The 18,852-nt window shown below is 42.7% G+C and overlaps 1 protein-coding gene across 1 annotated transcript in view; it reads right to left on the reverse strand.

The window, feature by feature from the left end:
• ADAMTS14 (ADAM metallopeptidase with thrombospondin type 1 motif 14) overlaps window positions 1-18,852 on the reverse strand; it is a 247,040-nt gene that overhangs the window by 88,460 nt on the left and 139,728 nt on the right. The window contains exons 8-10 of the mRNA XM_069753303.1: window positions 13,470-13,575; window positions 2,199-2,342; window positions 824-956 (exon numbers count right to left, since the gene is read on the reverse strand). Coding sequence (XP_069609404.1) covers window positions 824-956; window positions 2,199-2,342; window positions 13,470-13,575 — 383 coding nt within the window. The remainder of the gene's footprint in view (window positions 1-823; window positions 957-2,198; window positions 2,343-13,469; window positions 13,576-18,852) is intronic.

Consider the following 18,852-nt stretch of genomic DNA (forward strand, 5'->3'; position numbering starts at 1 on the left):
CAATAACCTTTTTGCAATCTGAAAACTTATTATGATAAATAGGAAAAATCTTACATGAAGATCTGTCTGTCAGGTTCTTCTAATCTTAACTGTTCCAGTTTAAAGGGAAGTTAATTTATAGATTGTACAACAATCCATAAGCTTCACCTCCACTACACAATGAGAATGAATGTTCCTAGAAACGCTCCTTCATGATAATCATGCAGTGTAAACAGGCTGCCGATCACATGATATACAAGTAAAATGCTCGATCGCACCTGAAATGATGTTTTGGCTTGGTTAAATGATAATTATTTTCGCTGCCACATATCATCCTGTGTAAATAGGACAGGTGTTGCTTAGATCAGTGGCAATCTATGCACACAGAATGATCTATTGCTGACCATTCTGTGCACATTCGAAGAGTCTTCTGCCGGTCTAAACGGGTATAAAACAAACAAGCACAAACTGAAAACAAGCAGTCAGTAGGTGTAACCCACCGTTAAACTATAAAAAGGTATAAAAGTTTATCAACACATTATAAGGGGCAATGAGCAACATCAAGATACAGTAATCCTTGTTAAACCTACACGTTTCAAGCTCAAATCAACCATTTTGGAACCTTGGCTAATAACGGTTGAGTTCGAAACAAATAGGTTTAACACAGACTAGTCTGTTCCGATGAGGCTCGTTGTCCATTATAAAGCTGGTTAATCTATTCTTTAATTAACCTTTAAGATATTACATAATACTACTACTGTGGCTACACATAAGGTTATCTACAACTTAGTCTATGAATCCTTATGTGTTGGCTCTATAGATAAAGTGTTAATGTTATACTCACAGCAGTACACATCCTGTAACCCACTCCAAAGTCAAATCTGCATTGTTCATCCATAGAGTAGTTAATTCCTGGTAATTCTGGGAGCTTTGGCCATTTATGTTCAAAGGGATCATCAAGGAGACAGTCGTAGGAACTAAAACAGAACAGAATAGGCAGATCATTGCCCATTAATTACTGAAGGCAGAGAAAGTGGTCACGATCAGTCATTTCTGTGAGATATAAAGATAGCTCTCCCAAATAGCCGATTTGCTGCTGAAAAATATGCAATTTAAAATGAGTTTGGCTTTGTTTCTGTTGCATATATTACTGCAGGCCTCATTGAGATAAAATCTAAAATTGAGAAATGTCTGCAACAAATCTGTTGTGTGGACACGCTCTAAACGTAGTGTAAATGTAATTTATCCACGAATGTCTCTCAGTCTCAGTCTCAGTTTATAAATCCAAACGTACCTCCTAATATCAATGTGTCTGTATGTATAGGGTGTCCGAACCCTCCACCGATGACAGATATTGGGGAAAAGAAGGATGACACGTGTTGGAATTTAAAATGTCTGATCCTTTGTTCTCACTTGAGATAAACCTCCCCTATATCTCTCAGGAGATAAGCAGCCACAGCTTATTTAACTTTCCTCATTTAGAACACATGCACGCTTCTTCAAGTTAAGCATACATTTATACAGGGTGGTCAAAAGGGATATATACTGTATCTGTTGGCCAGATGACAGTCATGTATAATCTTTAATGAACTTAAAGCTAATGAAACTAAGGCCGGTGTCAGACTTGCGTGTGCAATGCGATAAACTCGCACAAGTCTCTTGCATCAATGCCCGCCACTGCCGCCGGTACTTGGGACTGGAGCGTGTGGCTGCATAGAAATACACTCCGGTCCCAAGAGCCGGTGGCACTGCCGTGTATTGATGCAAGAGTCTCTTGCGAGTTCTCGCATTGCACTTGCAAATGTGAGACCCCGGCCTAAGGCTAAAATCCAGAACATGAAGAGGATTTTTATTTCCTCTTTTTGCTGAAGGAAATTTGCACAAGAATTTTCATGGTACAACGACCTGATATGTTTAACATTGATTATATAAATGACACAGCAGTGCTTATACATCTGAAAGTTCTCCTTTGTCTATTATAATACACCACAAGGAGACAGAGAGATTCCAGAGAGTGATTGCACTCAGGTCACAACCACACTACAAAAGACTGTCTAGACCTTCATTGTTGCTTCTGACTCATCCACTATTCACAGGTTTTACATACAGATGTTCAGATTACACATCTCTAAAGCCACAGAAGTATTCAACCTACAGAAACAAAATTACTTTGCTTTAAATGAATGTTTCATCTTTAGAATAGAATTTCAGGAACTTACTGAATGTATCTATTAAGTTCCTGTTTACTGCATCTCGACCAATGATAGCGATGGAATGCGGCTTGCACCAGTGGAGCCATAATACTTCCCATACTGGTTTCATCAGCACAACGATTTCCTTGACCATCATGCTCCATACCTAGACTATAAAATGAAGAGAAAAAAATTCAATATACCATGATATTAATTATTTACACCTCTTCGGAAAAATGTGTAAATTAGCAACATTTACAAATTTCTGCTGCAATAACCTATTCCAACAAAACCAATTGAAATGCCGAAACATAACTGATATAACAAGTGTTTTCTCCAAATTCACCACAAAATGCCAATTTAAGGACTACTGCATTTTCGGTCTATCTCTGTATCCTGCAAGTCAGTGACTCCAGTCACATTTTCCCATGTCAGCGAACCCGTCCTCTGGGATCGGCAGCAGCAGTATCAGCAACTGCCTAGGAGTGGTACCTGGTGGTTACCTGCCGCCCAGTTTGTCTCTACCATCAGGAGCACCAGTGAACATCTGGTAGCCGCTTAGCTATGCCCCTTCCTAGGCAGGTCTGGCTCTGTGGCACAGGGGGGCCCATAAACCACATGTGTCAACCTACAGTGTGACAGCTTCAATCATATCTGATGCTACTAATCAAGGGCTACATTAGTTATATCAGGTGAGATTGAGATAAAACACATCAAATACCTGGATTGGTTAGGAGGTTATAGACTGCGACAGTAATGCTGCTGCAGTGCAGTATAGCGCAACCTCCACCAGGGGATGCTGGTGAGGGAAGAGAGGTTGCACACACAGCATAACACCACTGAGCAGCAGCACAAGTGCCACCAAGTGGCGAAAGAGTGGTCAGATGAGCCAAGTCAGAAACCGTAAGGACAAAAAGTACCAGAGCCAGATAAATAAAAAACAAAAAAACTATGCCTCAAAATGTAGTGAAGATTAAATATTACATTTTATTCTGCCTCCTATGGCCACGTTTCAGTCCAGAGACCTTTTTCAAGCACCTCTCTGGACCGAAACGTCGCCACAGGAGGCAGAATAAAATGTAAGATTTAATCTTCACTACATTTTGAGGCACTGTTTTTTTTTTTTTAATCTGGATATGGAACACACTCTGGGATGGACTCCCTGGTTTTAACGTGCGCCTCTTGGTCTTTAAAGACTTGGACATTTAAGGGTGCGGTTTAACAACTTTTTTGTTTGGACATTTAAGAAGTACCAGAGGTCACAGCAATACACGTAGTCAAATACAAGCCAGAAGTCAGAGCCAGACGGGCGCAGATATAACAGAGACGAGAGACAGTAAAACAGGTCAGAAGTCAAGCCGGGTTGCATACCAAGAGGTCCAAGAACACTAAGACAAAGCGGGAAGGCAGGAAAGGAAGTCACTGGAACAGTGAACATGGGCAGAGGACAAACATGGTATCAAGGGGTCAGCTGCTCTAGCCTGGAAGCATGAACTATCACTGACATTGGTCTGTAGGCCACTACAGACTGAAATAGCCGCACAGCTCCCAAAATGAGGCAGAGAAGGCTAACCACCACATGACAAGACCAGGGAGAAAATAACAGAAAACAAACTCCTGCCTGGATCATGACAGTGACAAGATAGTGGTACAAAAATATGTACAGGTACATTTTCTTTTAAATCTCTACTCTGCCCGATATGCACAATCAGGCACCTGTATGCTCCAGTGTTCCCCATCTGAAGTCCTCTAGAGCCACCAACATGTCATGTTTTCAGGATTTCCTTAGTATTGCACAGGTGATAATTGCATCACCTGGACAGGCAAGCATTCAATCACCTGTGCAATACTAAGGAAATCCTGAAAACATGACCTGTTGGTGGCTCTTGAGGACTGGAGTTGGGGAACACTGCACTAAGTGGTCTTTAGAAATATAGGTGTAGGTCTCAAAACCCGAAAACAAAACCCATCTAAAGGAAATTAAAGGAACAAAAACATATAGATTTTTTTGCTTTATACAAACAAGGAAAGGCAAATAAAAATAGCAAAGCAATTCAATGTTCTTAGAGATACAATAGGAAACAGCTTGCGGGTTCAAAGTTAAAGGCACTTGGCTACACTACCTGGACATGGTAGAAAGAAGAAGCTATCACCAGCTGCCACCAGATTTCTGAGGAGGCAGGTAGTCATAAACCCTCGAGTGACTGCAAATTACCTGCAGCAAGACTTGGTAATGCCAGACACTGAGGTTTCAGGTTGTATAATAAGGCAAATAGTAAACACTGAAGGTGTCCATGACTGAACTTCAAAATGCACAATCTCGACTGACAAAAAAGGAAGAAACTTTGGTTCCAATATACTGAAAACTATGTAAGGCCTCTTTCACACGTCAGTGTCTCCAGTACATGTAGTGACAGTTTTCTCACGTACCGGAGACACTGACACACGTAGACCCATTCAAATAAATGGGTTTATGCACATGTCTCCATGTTTTCACGGACCGTGTGTCGGTGTTGAAAACACGGAGACATGTCCGTTTTTCTCCGGCAGCACGGTCCGCAAAGCGTCCCGCACACATGCACACGGAGAACAGTGTGCACTCTCCTCCGTGTGCATGTACCGCCAGCAGGAGAGACAGCGCTATAGTAAGCGCTGTCCCCCCATGTGTGGTGCTGAAGCCGGTATTCATCCTTTCTTCCCAGCAGCGTTTGCTGGAGAGAAGGAATTAATTTTTTTTTCCCTTAAAAATGGAGTTTGTGCGTCCCCTCCCACCTCCCATCCCCTGTGCGCCCCTCCCCCCCCGCTTGCCAGCAAATACTCACCAACACCCAGCTCCAGCGATGTCTCCTGTTATGGACCTGGTGGTTAGGAGCACCCGGCACGACCTGATAGTTAAACTCACACAGGACAAGTTCTGGGATGTGGGAGCTCTGCTGACCGCAACCCCTAATCCTATCACACAACTAGAAATAGCCGTGGAGCGTTCCTGACTCTCCCTAGACGCCTCTTCACAGCCTAAGAGCTAGCTAGCCCTAGAGATAGAAAATAAAGCCTATCTTGCCTCAGAGAAATTCCCCAAAGGAAAAGGCAGCCCCCCACATATATTGACTGTGAGTAAAGTTGAAAGTCACAAACGCAGAAATGAAACAGGTTTCAGCAAAGGGAGGCCAGACTTACTAAACAGACAGAGGATAGGAAAGGTATCTTTGCGGTCAGCACAAAAAACTACAAAAGACCACGCAGAGTGTGCAAAAAGACCTCCGCACCGACTAACGGTGCGGAGATGCCACTCTGCATCCCAGAGCTTCCAGCTAGCAAGGCAAAATCATAATATGCAGCTGGACAAGGAAACAATGAACAAATAATAACAAGCAGGAACTTAGCTTCTGCTGGAGTAAACACGTCACCAGAAAGATCCAAGAGCGAACTGAACCAATGCAGGAACATTGACAGCTGGCATGGAGTAGCGATCTGAGTGGAGTTAAATAGAGCAGCCAACCAAAGGATAAACCACGTCACCTGTGTAAGGAACCTCAGAAGCAGCAGCTCCACTCACAGCCACCAGAGGAAGTCCATGGACAGAACTTGCCGAAGTACCATTCACGACCACAGGAAGGAGTTCGACAACAGAATTCACAACAGTACCCCCCCCTTGAGGAGGGGTCACCGAACTCTCACCAGAGCCCCCAGGCCGATCAGGATGAGCCAAATGAAAGGCACGAACTAGATCGGCAGCATGAACATCAGAGGCAAAAACCCAGGAATTATCTTCCTGACCATAACCCTTCCACTTGACCAGGTACTGGAGTTTCCGTCTCGAAACACGAGAATCCAAAATCTTCTCCACCACATACTCCAACTCCCCCTCAACCAACACCGGGGCAGGAGGATCAACGGAGGGAACCATAGGCGCCACGTATCTCTGCAACAACGACCTATGGAACACATTATGGATGGCAAAAGAAGCTGGAAGGTCCAAACGAAATGACACAGGATTAAGAACTTCAGAAATCTTATATGGCCCAATGAAACGAGGCTTAAACTTAGGAGAGGAAACCTTCATAGGAACATGACGAGATGACAACCAAACCCAACAACCCAACACGAAGTCGGGGACCAACACAGCGCCGGCGGTTAGCGAAACGTTGAGCCTTCTCCTGGGACAATGTCAAATTGTCCACCACATGAGTCCAAATCTGCTGCAACCTGTCCACCACAGTATCCACACCAGGACAGTCTGAAGGCTCAACCTGCCCTGAAGAGAAACGAGGATGGAAATCAGAATTACAGAAAAAAGGGGAAACCAAAAGTAGCCGAGCTGGCCCGATTATTAAGGGCAAACTCAGCCAAAGGCAAGAAGGACACCCAATCATCCTGATCAGCAGAAACAAAGCATCTCAGATATGTTTCCAAAGTCTGATTAGTTTGTTCGGTTTGGCCATTAGTCTGAGGATGGAAAGCCGAAGAAAAAGACAAATCAATGCCCATCTTAGCACAAAAGGACCGCCAAAACCTCGAAACAAACTGGGAACCTCTGTCCGAGACGATGTTCTCCGGAATGCCATGCAAACGAACCACATGCTGGAAAAACAATGGCACCAAATCAGAGGAGGAAGGCAATTTAGACAAGGGTACCAAATGGACCATCTTAGAGAAGCGATCACAAACCACCCAAATGACCGACATCCTTTGAGAAACAGGGAGATCAGAAATAAAATCCATGGAAATATGCGTCCAGGGCCTCTTCGGGACCGGCAAGGGCAAAAGCAACCCACTGGCACGAGAACAGCAGGGCTTAGCCCAAGCACAAGTCCCACAGGACTTCACAAAAGAACGCACATCCCGTGACAAAGAAGGCCACCAAAAGCATCTAGCCACCAAATCTCTGGTACCAAAGATTCCAGGATGACCAGCCAACACCAAACAATGAACCTCAGAGATAACTCTACTAGTCCATCTATCAGGGACAAACAGTTTCTCCGTTGGACAACGGTCAGGTCTATCAGCCTGAAACTTCTGCAGCACGCGCCGCAAATCAGGGGAGATGGCAGACAAAATTACCCCCTCTTTAAGAATACCCGCCGGCTCTGGAACACCCGGAGAGTCAGGCACAAAACTCCTTGACAGGGCATCAGCCTTCACATTCTTAGATCCCGGAAGGTATGAAACCACAAAATCAAAACAGGACAAAAAGAGCGACCATCGAGCCTGTCTAGGATTCAACCGTTTGGCAGACTCGAGATAAGTCAAATTCTTGTGATCCGTCAAGACCACCACGCGATGTTTAGCTCCTTCAAGCCAATGTCGCCACTCCTCGAATGCCCACTTCATGGCCAACAACTCTCGATTGCCAACATCATAATTGCGCTCAGCAGGCGAGAATTTTCTAGAAAAGAAAGCACATGGTTTCATCACCGAGCCATCAGAACTTCTTTGCGACAAAACAGCCCCTGCTCCAATCTCAGAAGCATCAACCTCGACCTGAAACGGGAGCGAAACATCTGGCTGGCACAACACAGGGGCAGAAGAAAAACGACGCTTCAACTCCTGAAAAGCCTCTACAGCCGCAGAGGACCAATTGACCACATCAGCACCTTTCTTGGTCAAATCAGTCAACGGTTTAGCAATACTAGAAAAATTAGCGATGAAGCGACGGTAAAAATTAGCAAAGCCCAGGAACTTCTGCAAGCTCTTCACAGATTTCGGCTGAGTCCAATCATAAATGGCCTGAACTTTAACAGGGTCCATCTCGATAGTAGAAGGGGAAAAAATGAAACCCAAAAATAAAACCTTCTGAACTCCAAAGAGACACTTTGACCCCTTCACAAACAAGGAATTCGCACGAAGGACCTGGAACACCATTCTGACCTGCTTCACATGAGACTCCCAATCATCTGAAAAGACCAAAATGTCATCCAAATATACAATCATGAATCTATCCAGGTACTCTCGGAAGATGTCATGCATAAAGGACTGGAAAACAGATGGAGCATTAGAAAGCCCGAATGGCATAACCAGGTACTCAAAATGGCCCCCGGGCGTATTAAATGCTGTTTTCCATTCATCGCCCTGTTTAATTCGCACAAGATTATACGCCCCTCGAAGATCTATCTTGGTGAACCAACTAGCCCCCTTAATCCGAGCAAACAAATCAGACAGCAGCGGCAAAGGATACTGAAATTTGACTGTGATCTTATTAAGAAGGCGGTAATCAATACAAGGTCTCAAAGAGCCATCCTTTTTGGCCACAAAAAAGAACCCTGCTCCCAATGGTGACGACGACCCTTCTCCAAGGATTCCTTTATATAACTCCGCATAGCGGCGTGCTCTGGCACAGATAAATTAAACAGCCGGCCTTTAGGAAACTTACTACCAGGAATCAAATTAATAGCACAATCACAATCCCTATGAGGAGGTAGGGCACCGGATTTGGGCTCTTCAAATACATCCCGGTAATCTGACAAAAACTCAGGGACCTCAGAAGGAGTGGAAGGCGAAATTGACAACAATGGAACATCACCATGTACCCCCTGACAACCCCAGCCGGACACAGACATAGATTTCCAATCCAACACTGGATTATGGACCTGTAGCCATGGCAACCCCAAAACGACCACATCACGCAGATTATGCAACACCAAAAAGCGAATATCCTCCTGATGTGCAGGTCAATTGAGTCCAGTACTGAGGCTTATTCTTGGCCAAAAGCGTAGCATCAATTCCTCTCAATGGAATAGGATACTGCAGGGGCTCCAAGAAAAAACCACAGCGCCTGGCAAACTCCAAGTCCATCAAATTCAGGGCAGCGCCTGAATCCACAAATGCCATAACAGAATAGGACGACAGAGAGCAAATCAGAGTAACGGACAAAAGAAATTTAGACTGTACCATACCAATGGTGGCAGACCTAGCGAACCGCTTAGTGCGCTTAGGACAATCGGAGATAGCATGAGTGGATTCACCACAGTAAAAACACAGCCCATTCTGACGTCTGTGTTCTTGCCGTTCAGCTCTGGTCAAAGTCCTATCACATTGCATAGGCTCAGGCCTATGCTCAGGGAATACCGCCAAATGGTGCACAGCTTTGCGCTCATGCAAGCGCCGATCGATCTGAATGGCCAAGGACATAGACTCATTCAGACCAGCAGGCGTGGGAAATCCCACCATGACATCCTTAAGGGCTTCAGAAAGACCCTTTCTTAAAATTGCCGCCAGGGCACACTCATTCCACTGAGTAAGCACAGACCACTTTCTAAACTTCTGACAGTACACCTCCGCTTCATCCTGACCCTGACACAAAGCCAGCAAGATTTTCTCTGCCTGATCCACTGAATTTGGTTCATCATAAAGCAATCCAAGCGCCAGAAAAAACGCATCAACATCACGCAATGCAGGATCTCCTGGCGCAAGGGAAAATGCCCAGTCTTGAGGGTCACCACGCAACAAAGAAATAATGATTTTTACTTGTTGAACGGGGTCACCAGAGGAGCGGGGTTTCAAAGCTAGAAACAGTTTACAATTATTTTTGAAATTCAAGAACTTAGATCTATCCCCAGAAAATAAATCAGGAATAGGAATTCTAGGCTCTAACATTGGATTCTGAACCACAAAATCTTGAATGTTTTGTACCCTTGCAGTGAGACGATCCACACAAGAGGACAGACCTTGAATGTCCATATCTACACCTGTGTCCTGAACCACCCAAAGGTTTAGGGGAGAAGAAAGACAAAACACAGTGCAAATAAAAAAAAATGGTCTCAGAACTTCTCTTATCCCTCTATTGAGATGCATTACTACTTTGGGCCAGCTGTACTGTTATGGACCTGGTGGTTAGGAGCACCCGGCACGACCTGATAGTTAAACTCACACAGGACAAGCGCTGGGATGTGGGAGCTCTGCTGACCGCAACCCCTAATCCTATCACACAACTAGAAATAGCCGTGGAGCGTTCCTGACTCTCCCTAGACGCCTCTTCACAGCCTAAGAGCTAGCTAGCCCTAGAGATAGAAAATAAAGCCTACCTTGCCTCAGAGAAATTCCCCAAAGGAAAAGGCAGCCCCCCACATATATTGACTGTGAGTAAAGATGAAAGTCACAAACGCAGAAATGAAACAGGTTTCAGCAAAGAGAGGCCAGACTTACTAAACAGACAGAGGATAGGAAAGGTATCTTTGCGGTCAGCACAAAAAACTACAAAAGACCACGCAGAGTGTGCAAAAAGACCTCCGCACCGACTAACGGTGCGGAGATGCCACTCTGCATCCCAGACCTTCCAGCTAGCAAGGCAAAATCATAATATGCAGCTGGACAAGGAAACAATGAACAAATAATAACAAGCAGGAACTTAGCTTCTGCTGGAGTAAACACGTCACCAGAAAGATCCAAGAGCGAACTGAACCAATGCAGGAACATTGACAGCTGGCATGGAGTAGCGATCTGAGTGGAGTTAAATAGAGCAGCCAACCAAAGGATAAACCACGTCACCTGTGTAAGGAACCTCAGAAGCAGCAGCTCCACTCACAGCCACCAGAGGGAGTCCATGGACAGAACTCGCCGAAGTACCATTCACGACCACAGGAGGGAGTTCGACAACAGAATTCACAACAGTCTCCTCTCAGCGCCGGCAGCAGGCCCTGTGTGAGCGGTCACCTGGTCCCGCTCATTACAGTGAGGAATATGCGCAGCGACCGCTGCTGGGAATAAGGGATGAATACCGGCTTCAGCACCGCATGCAGGGGACAGCGCTTAACTGTAGCGCTGTCTCCTGCATGGTCCGTGTGGTCCTCAATCGGCACACGGCTGCCGCACGTGTGCCACACTGATGTGCTACGTGAGCACACGGACACGGATAATTCCGGTACCATTTCTCCGGTACCGGAATTATCTGGACGTGTGAAAGAGGCCTAAATAATCCACTGAAGTTTTGAGATTCTGTTCTGCAGAGTGATGAAGAAAATTAAATTAAACTTGATTTCATGCAAAAATCACAGCTATTTATTTATGATACATTTTCTTGAACTTAGCTAGTTAAGGTCAACAACGCAGTTTTTCATGAGTGACACAAGGAGTTCCTAACCTCTCTCGTAATCTTCTGTGGTTATGAGTGAAATAATGTCTAAGCCAATGTGAAGGTAAAATAGACTGTGGTTAATAGGAAGAAAAAACAATGCTTATGACAAATGTGCTTACCAAATGTTTAAACATTTCAATTCCCAAAAGATTTACCTAACTATAGACGCTCCAGGTGGGCTGAGCAGACCCGCTCATATTTAGTCATTACATGCTTTTTGATCTCAAGATATACAGATAACCTCACCGTTTTACAAATGGCCCAACAACTATCCACTGTTTGGGCAAACTGCATTAAATTATACAATCTCATACTCACAAAAGATAAATTGTCTAGAGTTGATATGCAGTGTTTAATCTTGCTATTTTTCAGAATAGAAAATAGTTTTTCTCATATGATAATCATTCATCAAAACTGCTTGTTTTTACACTTAATGGAAAGAAATAATCAGAAAATGACCTATTTATTAAATCAAGTTTTTGTGTTGAATGTATTTTCTAAACATTTATCCTCACACCCTAACCACTTTTGTAATTTCCTTTATTACACAATACCCTATACTTTTCCCTATCTATCTAATCCATAAATGTGTTGTTTTATTTTACTGTACTTCCGGTGACGTTTTGTTTGAGAGGAGTCTCAAATGTGACATCACAGGAGGGTGGGGCTGCACTCACTCCCCACGGCATCCTTCACCCCTCCTGGAACAGTACATCATTAGAGGGTAGCACTGTAGTTACTTACTAGTTTCTTCCTTCATTGTGCCTTATGAAGTTGTCCTGAATTCTGGTTGATGGATGCTGTGTGAGATGTGACTGCAGCACCCACACTCTGCCTATACATATTTCTGCCACCATCTTAGCTTCTAACTGTGAAAGACATCATCAGGGGGCAGAGAAAGAAGCAGTGAGTGATATCAGTGCCACTCCACAGCTTCTAACACTGCCCTAAAGCGAATAATCATGAAGAGGCAGCGCTGGAGTCAATCAAAGCTTTTAGCCCCGCCCTATAATGAATCGTCAGCAGGGGTGGTGATAGAAGCAGGGAGTGACACCAGGACCGCCTTCTGATGATGATTAATTTGAGGGCGGTGCTAGAAGCTGTGCTGCAGTGTTGGTGTCACTCACTGCTTCCATTTCTGCCCTCTGACCATGTCTTCTTTCATAGAAGGTACGGCGACAGCAGAGTAAGAAGCAGAGTGCGGGTGCTGCACTCATCTCTCCCACAGCATCCATCACCCAGGATACAGGAGATCTTCAGAGGGAGCAGCAATGCAAGCAATGAAATTAACTGCAGGACTGCCCCCTGTGACATTCTGTTCCATGAGGGGGGAAAATACTACAGGGAAGTGGGTGCAGCCCCAGCTTCCTGTGATGTCTTGTTTAAGACTCCTCTCAAATGAAACATCACAGGACGTACATAAAAAACACATTTGGAGATTAGCTTGATAGCGAAAAGTGTAGGGTATTGTTTATAAAAGAGGTTAGAGTGCAAGGATAGATACGTAAAAAATACATATTAGGTTGCGGATCGCCCTTTTGTTTAAGGAAATAACACATGTACGTAGCCACAATGGTCAGACCCTGATTATATCAATTGTATTGAAGTGCCTAATGAACCTGTGTTAAGGTGAATGTGAAAGGACTGTCAGCAGTGTCAGCTGTGATGTTGCCTATATTATTGGTGGATCCTGTGTTATCATTTGTTTATAGAGGTGTTATCTGCCACTGTGTCTGGAAAAGTGCTAGTGGCAAGAGTGAAAATTGCTAGATTACTAATTTTTTCATAAAGATTGTGATTATATGAAATATAAAACATTGCCAATATTTTTTAAAACACAAAAACCAGATTTAAACAATAAGTAATTTTCTGATGATAGCTACCTTTTAAGTTCCTTAGCCATTCAGATGTAGATGATATATTATGGATCATTGTCTGGCAACATCATTTATAGTATGGTAATCTCAATCAAGGCACAAAGACCTTTTAGACCCTTTTAGTTTTCAGCGTTCAGTTGTTTCTGCAATTTCTATACCTTGCATGGTTTTCCTACATTTTTCTGGACATTTTGTACATTGTAGAATTGAAATATAAAATTACAATCTGCATACATACTGTATTACTGTTGGCTTGATTTTAGTGTAGGAATACATGCAGTTTTACTGTTCTTTATTTTTTGATAAAGGAACAATTTTAGAAATGTCTCTTATGGATTGAAGTTTACTTACACATGTCCTGTTTCATGGGCGACCACAAATGCAGAAGAAAACCCATCTTCATGATTCAGGGTACAGCTGCGCAGTGGGTGACACATTCCTGTAACTGGAGCATAACCTGGTGGGCATAAGATTGATTATTATTCTTTTTCCATTTGGCAGCCAGAAATTACACCTCCATATTTTTTTGAAAATACACAGCTCATTCACTGTTACTAACACACAAAAATGTGCTTAAAATATGGAAATGCATGGATTGTTTGAAACATGCAACCAGGATATCTTTCCTTGATTGTACCAGCACTTGGCAAACTGTTGAATACATTCAGATATAAACCCCACATGCATATTGATGGGAGGTTATGTAATTCAGTATCTCAAGATTAAAGAATTCCAAACATTTTATTTAAGGGGACCCAACATTAATGTAACTAGGTTAAAAAACACTTAAGCATCCACTTTTATTTCTATAAACTTAGAGTAGAGTCTTCTAATGGCCAAGGCAATGTCTAACAAAAAAGCAAAGCACTTTCTATTCCAAAAAATGACCCTTTCAGCCCACGAAAAATACCTCCAAGGTGCTGCCCACCAGATGTGACCTTTCTGCCAAACATTTGCACAAAATTCATGAATCGTGTGCGCCATTTTGAAGAATCTGGCACAAAAAATGTCAGCAAGTACCACATGTCAAAAAAAAGGAAAGTAGCTTCCATAAATCACAAATGATGAATCGAGGGCCGTATTGTGTGGAGGTGTTATACCGACACGCACATACACACACAACACTTTTTACTTTTACAGCCTCTCACCATTACTATTTCTGAGTATTCAATCCAAAATGAAAGGAAAGAGAAACATGATATACCTTACAATCTAAAAAATCATCTCTATTTCCTAGTTTTCAGTAAAGTCCTAAAGTAACTCTATTCTCTTGAAGTCTAGCAGGCCGTAACTTGTACAAACGATGTTGACCTCATTAACATCTGAAGATCATACTGTAAACAAAAAATGTCTGTGCTGTCCAATTTTAGTGAGACACTTTTTTTTCGAGCAGCTGTCTTTACAATACGATTTTCAAAGTGCATTTACTCGTAAGTGCCCTGAAAAAAATGTACGTGCCTGACAAGCGCTGAGATCTTTCCCACTAATTTTTGGAAATTGGACCTCTAGTATATCCATCAGGGAGGTCTTTGAAGAGGTGAATTGTTTAGAAGACACGTTACCATCTGCGTGCAGCTTATCGTGTCTGTGTTCTGTTCCCCGAGCAGTTTTCAGACACTCAATTTACCAGACGTAATCAAGGGCTATAACTGGCACTAACTATCACATTCTATTCAGGCCATTACAGTAAGGTTAGTCCTTATCATTTATCTAGCATGCAACAAAGAATACACACTTAGGACTTCTTCAGACTTCAGTTTTTTCATGTCTGAATGGGGATTAAAAGATGCATTTGCCATTTGGCTATCAATTCTAGTTAAAACAAAAACTTTACATAGGACACAATTATAAATTTATACCACGAGATACGGCCTTCCCAAAACCCTGTCTGATGACAAATGCACACTTAGCAGGATGCAGCAGGCCTCCACTGATACAGGCTAGGAGCGGCACAGGTGCAAACTACTTGATAAAAACAACCACCCCAACCAAACATTGCAGGGGTTGGCTGCCTAGCAGAAAAAATGCACATTGATATAACTCACATAGGACGCCAGTCACACTGATAGGTGCGGTGCACAGTGTCTGTATGAAACCTATTGATGACGCCCCTTGTATTAACAGGCGGGCTGCCCAGCACTATAAAAATGCAGCGCACAGTGAAAGACGCCCCAGAAAAACCTAGCCAACATAAAGAGGCCTGGCCACATCCTGCAGAAAAGGATATGATATAGTGCAAAAAATGCATGCATATGATAAATACATACACTATATGAGGTATTGGTTTAATATTTTGGCCAAAATAAAGTAAGCCCGCAACCCAACGTCAAGGGTCCCCATAATATTGCGGGTCCTAACACTAATATCAAAAACAGCTAACATAGAAAAAACTGCTAAGTGTGCATTTGTCATCAGACAGGGTTTTGGGAAGGCCGTATCTCGTGGTATGTATTTTTTCTGAGTTTTTTCTATGTTAGCTGTTTTACAATTATAAATTTACCATAACTGTATGGATAGCATGGTGGCCTTGCAGCTCTGAGGTTCTGGGTTCAAATCCCTACAAGGACAATATCTGCAAGGAGTTTGTATGTTCCCCTCATGTTTGCGTGGGTTTCATCCAGGTAATCCAGTTTCCTCCCACACTCCAGAGACTTATTGATAGGGAATTTAGATTGTGAGCCCCAATGGGGACAGTGATTATTATGTCTGGAAAGTGCTATGGAATGTTATGGTGCTATATAAGTAAAATACAGTAAATTAATATGGATTTGTTGTAGTTATCTGAATGTTTCAGTTAGATTTAAGGATAAATGTAACAGAAATGTGCCCAGTACTGGGTTCAGTGACGGAACTCGTGTCATGCTACAGTAAATGCACTGTCAATTAGATTAAAATAATAGATCCGATTCTTCAAAGCTTTTAAGCCAGTGTTCTTAATTTTTGTGCAACTCAAGGTTGCCCTAAAACGTTGTGAATTTTGGCATTCTCACGCCACTTTTGCTGAACTCCAACAAAGTGGGCTTAGCTGGGGTGGGACAGGGGCACGTGGACTGCTGCCATTATTGCACCTACTATCCACGTGAGGGAAAACCTTTTCAATTACCCATTAAAAAGTGACAGCTATTGCGTACACATCACAGCGCCATCTACAGTGCTTTTTATTTTCCTTTCGTGATTTTGACAGCACTAGTGATTCAGTGATGGAGGCAAACGCTGCAATTTGTCCCTGCTACCTGAATACAAGGGTTAAAACGCAACTCATCATAATATTCGAGAGTATGCATGTAGGATTAATGATTTATCTAAGATTCATTATTCTATACTCATATTTACAGGACTTCTCTGGTTAAAATAAACTTCACGTACATTAAGCACTACACCATTGTTGTATCTTATGTCAAAAATCAGTTCACATAACTCGTGTTAAATACATAGTTACGTGTTTTTATTTTATTGATATTTATTGGTATAGAGAAGGAGAAGCTGAGTTCAATGATATATAGGTTTGTAAGAAATGCTTCAGTATAGCTTGTGTTGTATTCATGGAGAACCTTTGTGTTTGTACTGTATGTACATGAGTCCAGTGGTGGCCCTACTACTAGTCATACAGGAAAGTCTGTTGCTCGCTGAATAGGACGCCCCACTGGACTCATGCATTCAATGATTTCACTAGATAAATGAAAGTTTAAGGCTGTGTCCACACATTGCATTTTGCTGCATGTTTTTACTTCAGGGAAATCCTGCTCTCTTGGCTGTAAGGAAGCGGGTTTTGCTGCACTTTTTGCTGCATATTTGTTGTTGTTTGTGCATATGCTGATATAGTTTAGTGCCCCCCAAAAATTATGATGCCACTTCCTTAAAGGGAACCTGTCACCTCCAAAATCGCGGGTGAGGTAAGCCCACCGGCATCAGGGGCTTATCTACAGCATTCTCTAATGCTGTAGATAAGCCCCCGATATATCCTAAAAGATGAGAAAAAGACATTAGATTATACTCACCTAGGGGCGTTCTCGCTGCTGGTCTGGGTCTGGCGCCTCCCATCTTCATCAGATGATGTCCTCTTCTGGTCTTCACACTGTGGCTCCAGCGCAAGCATACTTTGTCTGCCCTGTTGAGGAGCAGAGCAAAGTACTGCAGTGCGCAGGTGCTGGGCCTCTCTGACCTTTCCCGGCACCTGCGCACTGCAGTACTTTGCTCTGCCCTCAACAGGGCAGACAAAGTACGCTTGCGCTGGAGCCGCAGCATGAAGTCCAGAAGAGGAAGTCATCTGATGAAAATGGGAAGCCCCGGACCAGCAGCGGGAACGCGCCTGGGTGAGTATAATCTAACATCTTTTTCTCATCTTTTAGGATACATCGGGGGCTCATCTACAGCATTCCAGAATGTTGAAGATAAGCCCCTGATGCCAGTGGGCTTACCCCACCCACGATTTTGGGGGTGACAGGTTCCCTTTAATCTTTATGCACCAAAAATGGAGCAAAACCTGATACCTGCGGTTTTGCTGCATTTTTGTCCTTTCCCATTACTTTCTATTGCCTATGTGTGCAAAAACACTGAAAAAAACACTGAAAGAAGTGACATGCTGCAGTTTGCAAACCGCAGCAGTTTTCCAAATCAGTGAGGAAAAAAAGCAATGTGTGTGCATGAGATTTCTGAAATCTCATAGCTTTTGCTGATATTGTAAAACACTGCTTAAACTTTGCATTAAAAAAATGCAGCAAAAACACAATGTGTGACCATAGTCTTACTGAAACGTTTTCTACAAAAATGTCTAGCAATCTGATCAGCTTCTCTGGCCCATCTGATACAATTTTTAACATAACAGGTTCCTTTAACCCCTTAGTGACAGAGCCAAATTTTTGAAATCTGACCAGTGTCACTTTATGTGGTAATAACTCTGCAACGCTTCAACAAATCCCAGTGATTTTGAGATTGTTTTTTCGTGACACATTATACTTTATGATAATGGTAAATTTAGGTCAATATATTTTGTGTTTATTTTTAAAAAATATCAAAAATTTGAGAAAAATGTAAAAAAATTAGCAATTTTCAAACTTTGAATGATTATCCCTTTAATCCAGATAGTCATACCACAGCAAACCATTAATAAATAACATTTCCCACATGTCTGCTTTACATCAGCACCATTTGTAAAATGTTATTTTATTTTGTTGCATTTTAGGAGGATTAAAAATGTAGCAGCAATTTTTCATTTTTTTCAAGGAAATTTACAAAATTTATTTTTTTAGGGACTTATCCATGTTTGAAGTGACTTTAGAGGTTTCATATATTGGGAAACCCCCAAACATGATACCATTTTAAAAACAGCACCCCCTGACATATTGAAAACTGCAGTCATGTAGTTTATTAACTCTTTAAGTGCTTTACAGGAATTAATGCAAAGTGGCATGATAGGAATGAAAATGTGCATTTCTACCACCTAAATGTCTCTAACTTCTGAACAGATTACTATAGCCGTCAGACTCTAAGGCCGCTATTTGGTCGTGAATTGCCATGGCAAACATCAGGACCACAAAATCAAGATCTGAGGGCACCAATTTGGTTAAATAGGAAGCCCCCACACTCTGTTAACCATTTATAATGATGTAGTCACTATTGGCAGCAGCATCTAAGGGGTTAAACAGAGTTGGATGGTGCAAACACTGATCATGGCTGATGCAGCAAGTTGTCAGCTATAGTGGACAGCCGACAGCTTCTGGATTGTTACCTGTAT

The sequence above is a fragment of the Ranitomeya imitator genome, chromosome 2 (genome assembly GCF_032444005.1).
Source record: "Ranitomeya imitator isolate aRanImi1 chromosome 2, aRanImi1.pri, whole genome shotgun sequence".
NCBI classification, from domain to species: Eukaryota; Metazoa; Chordata; class Amphibia; order Anura; family Dendrobatidae; genus Ranitomeya; species Ranitomeya imitator.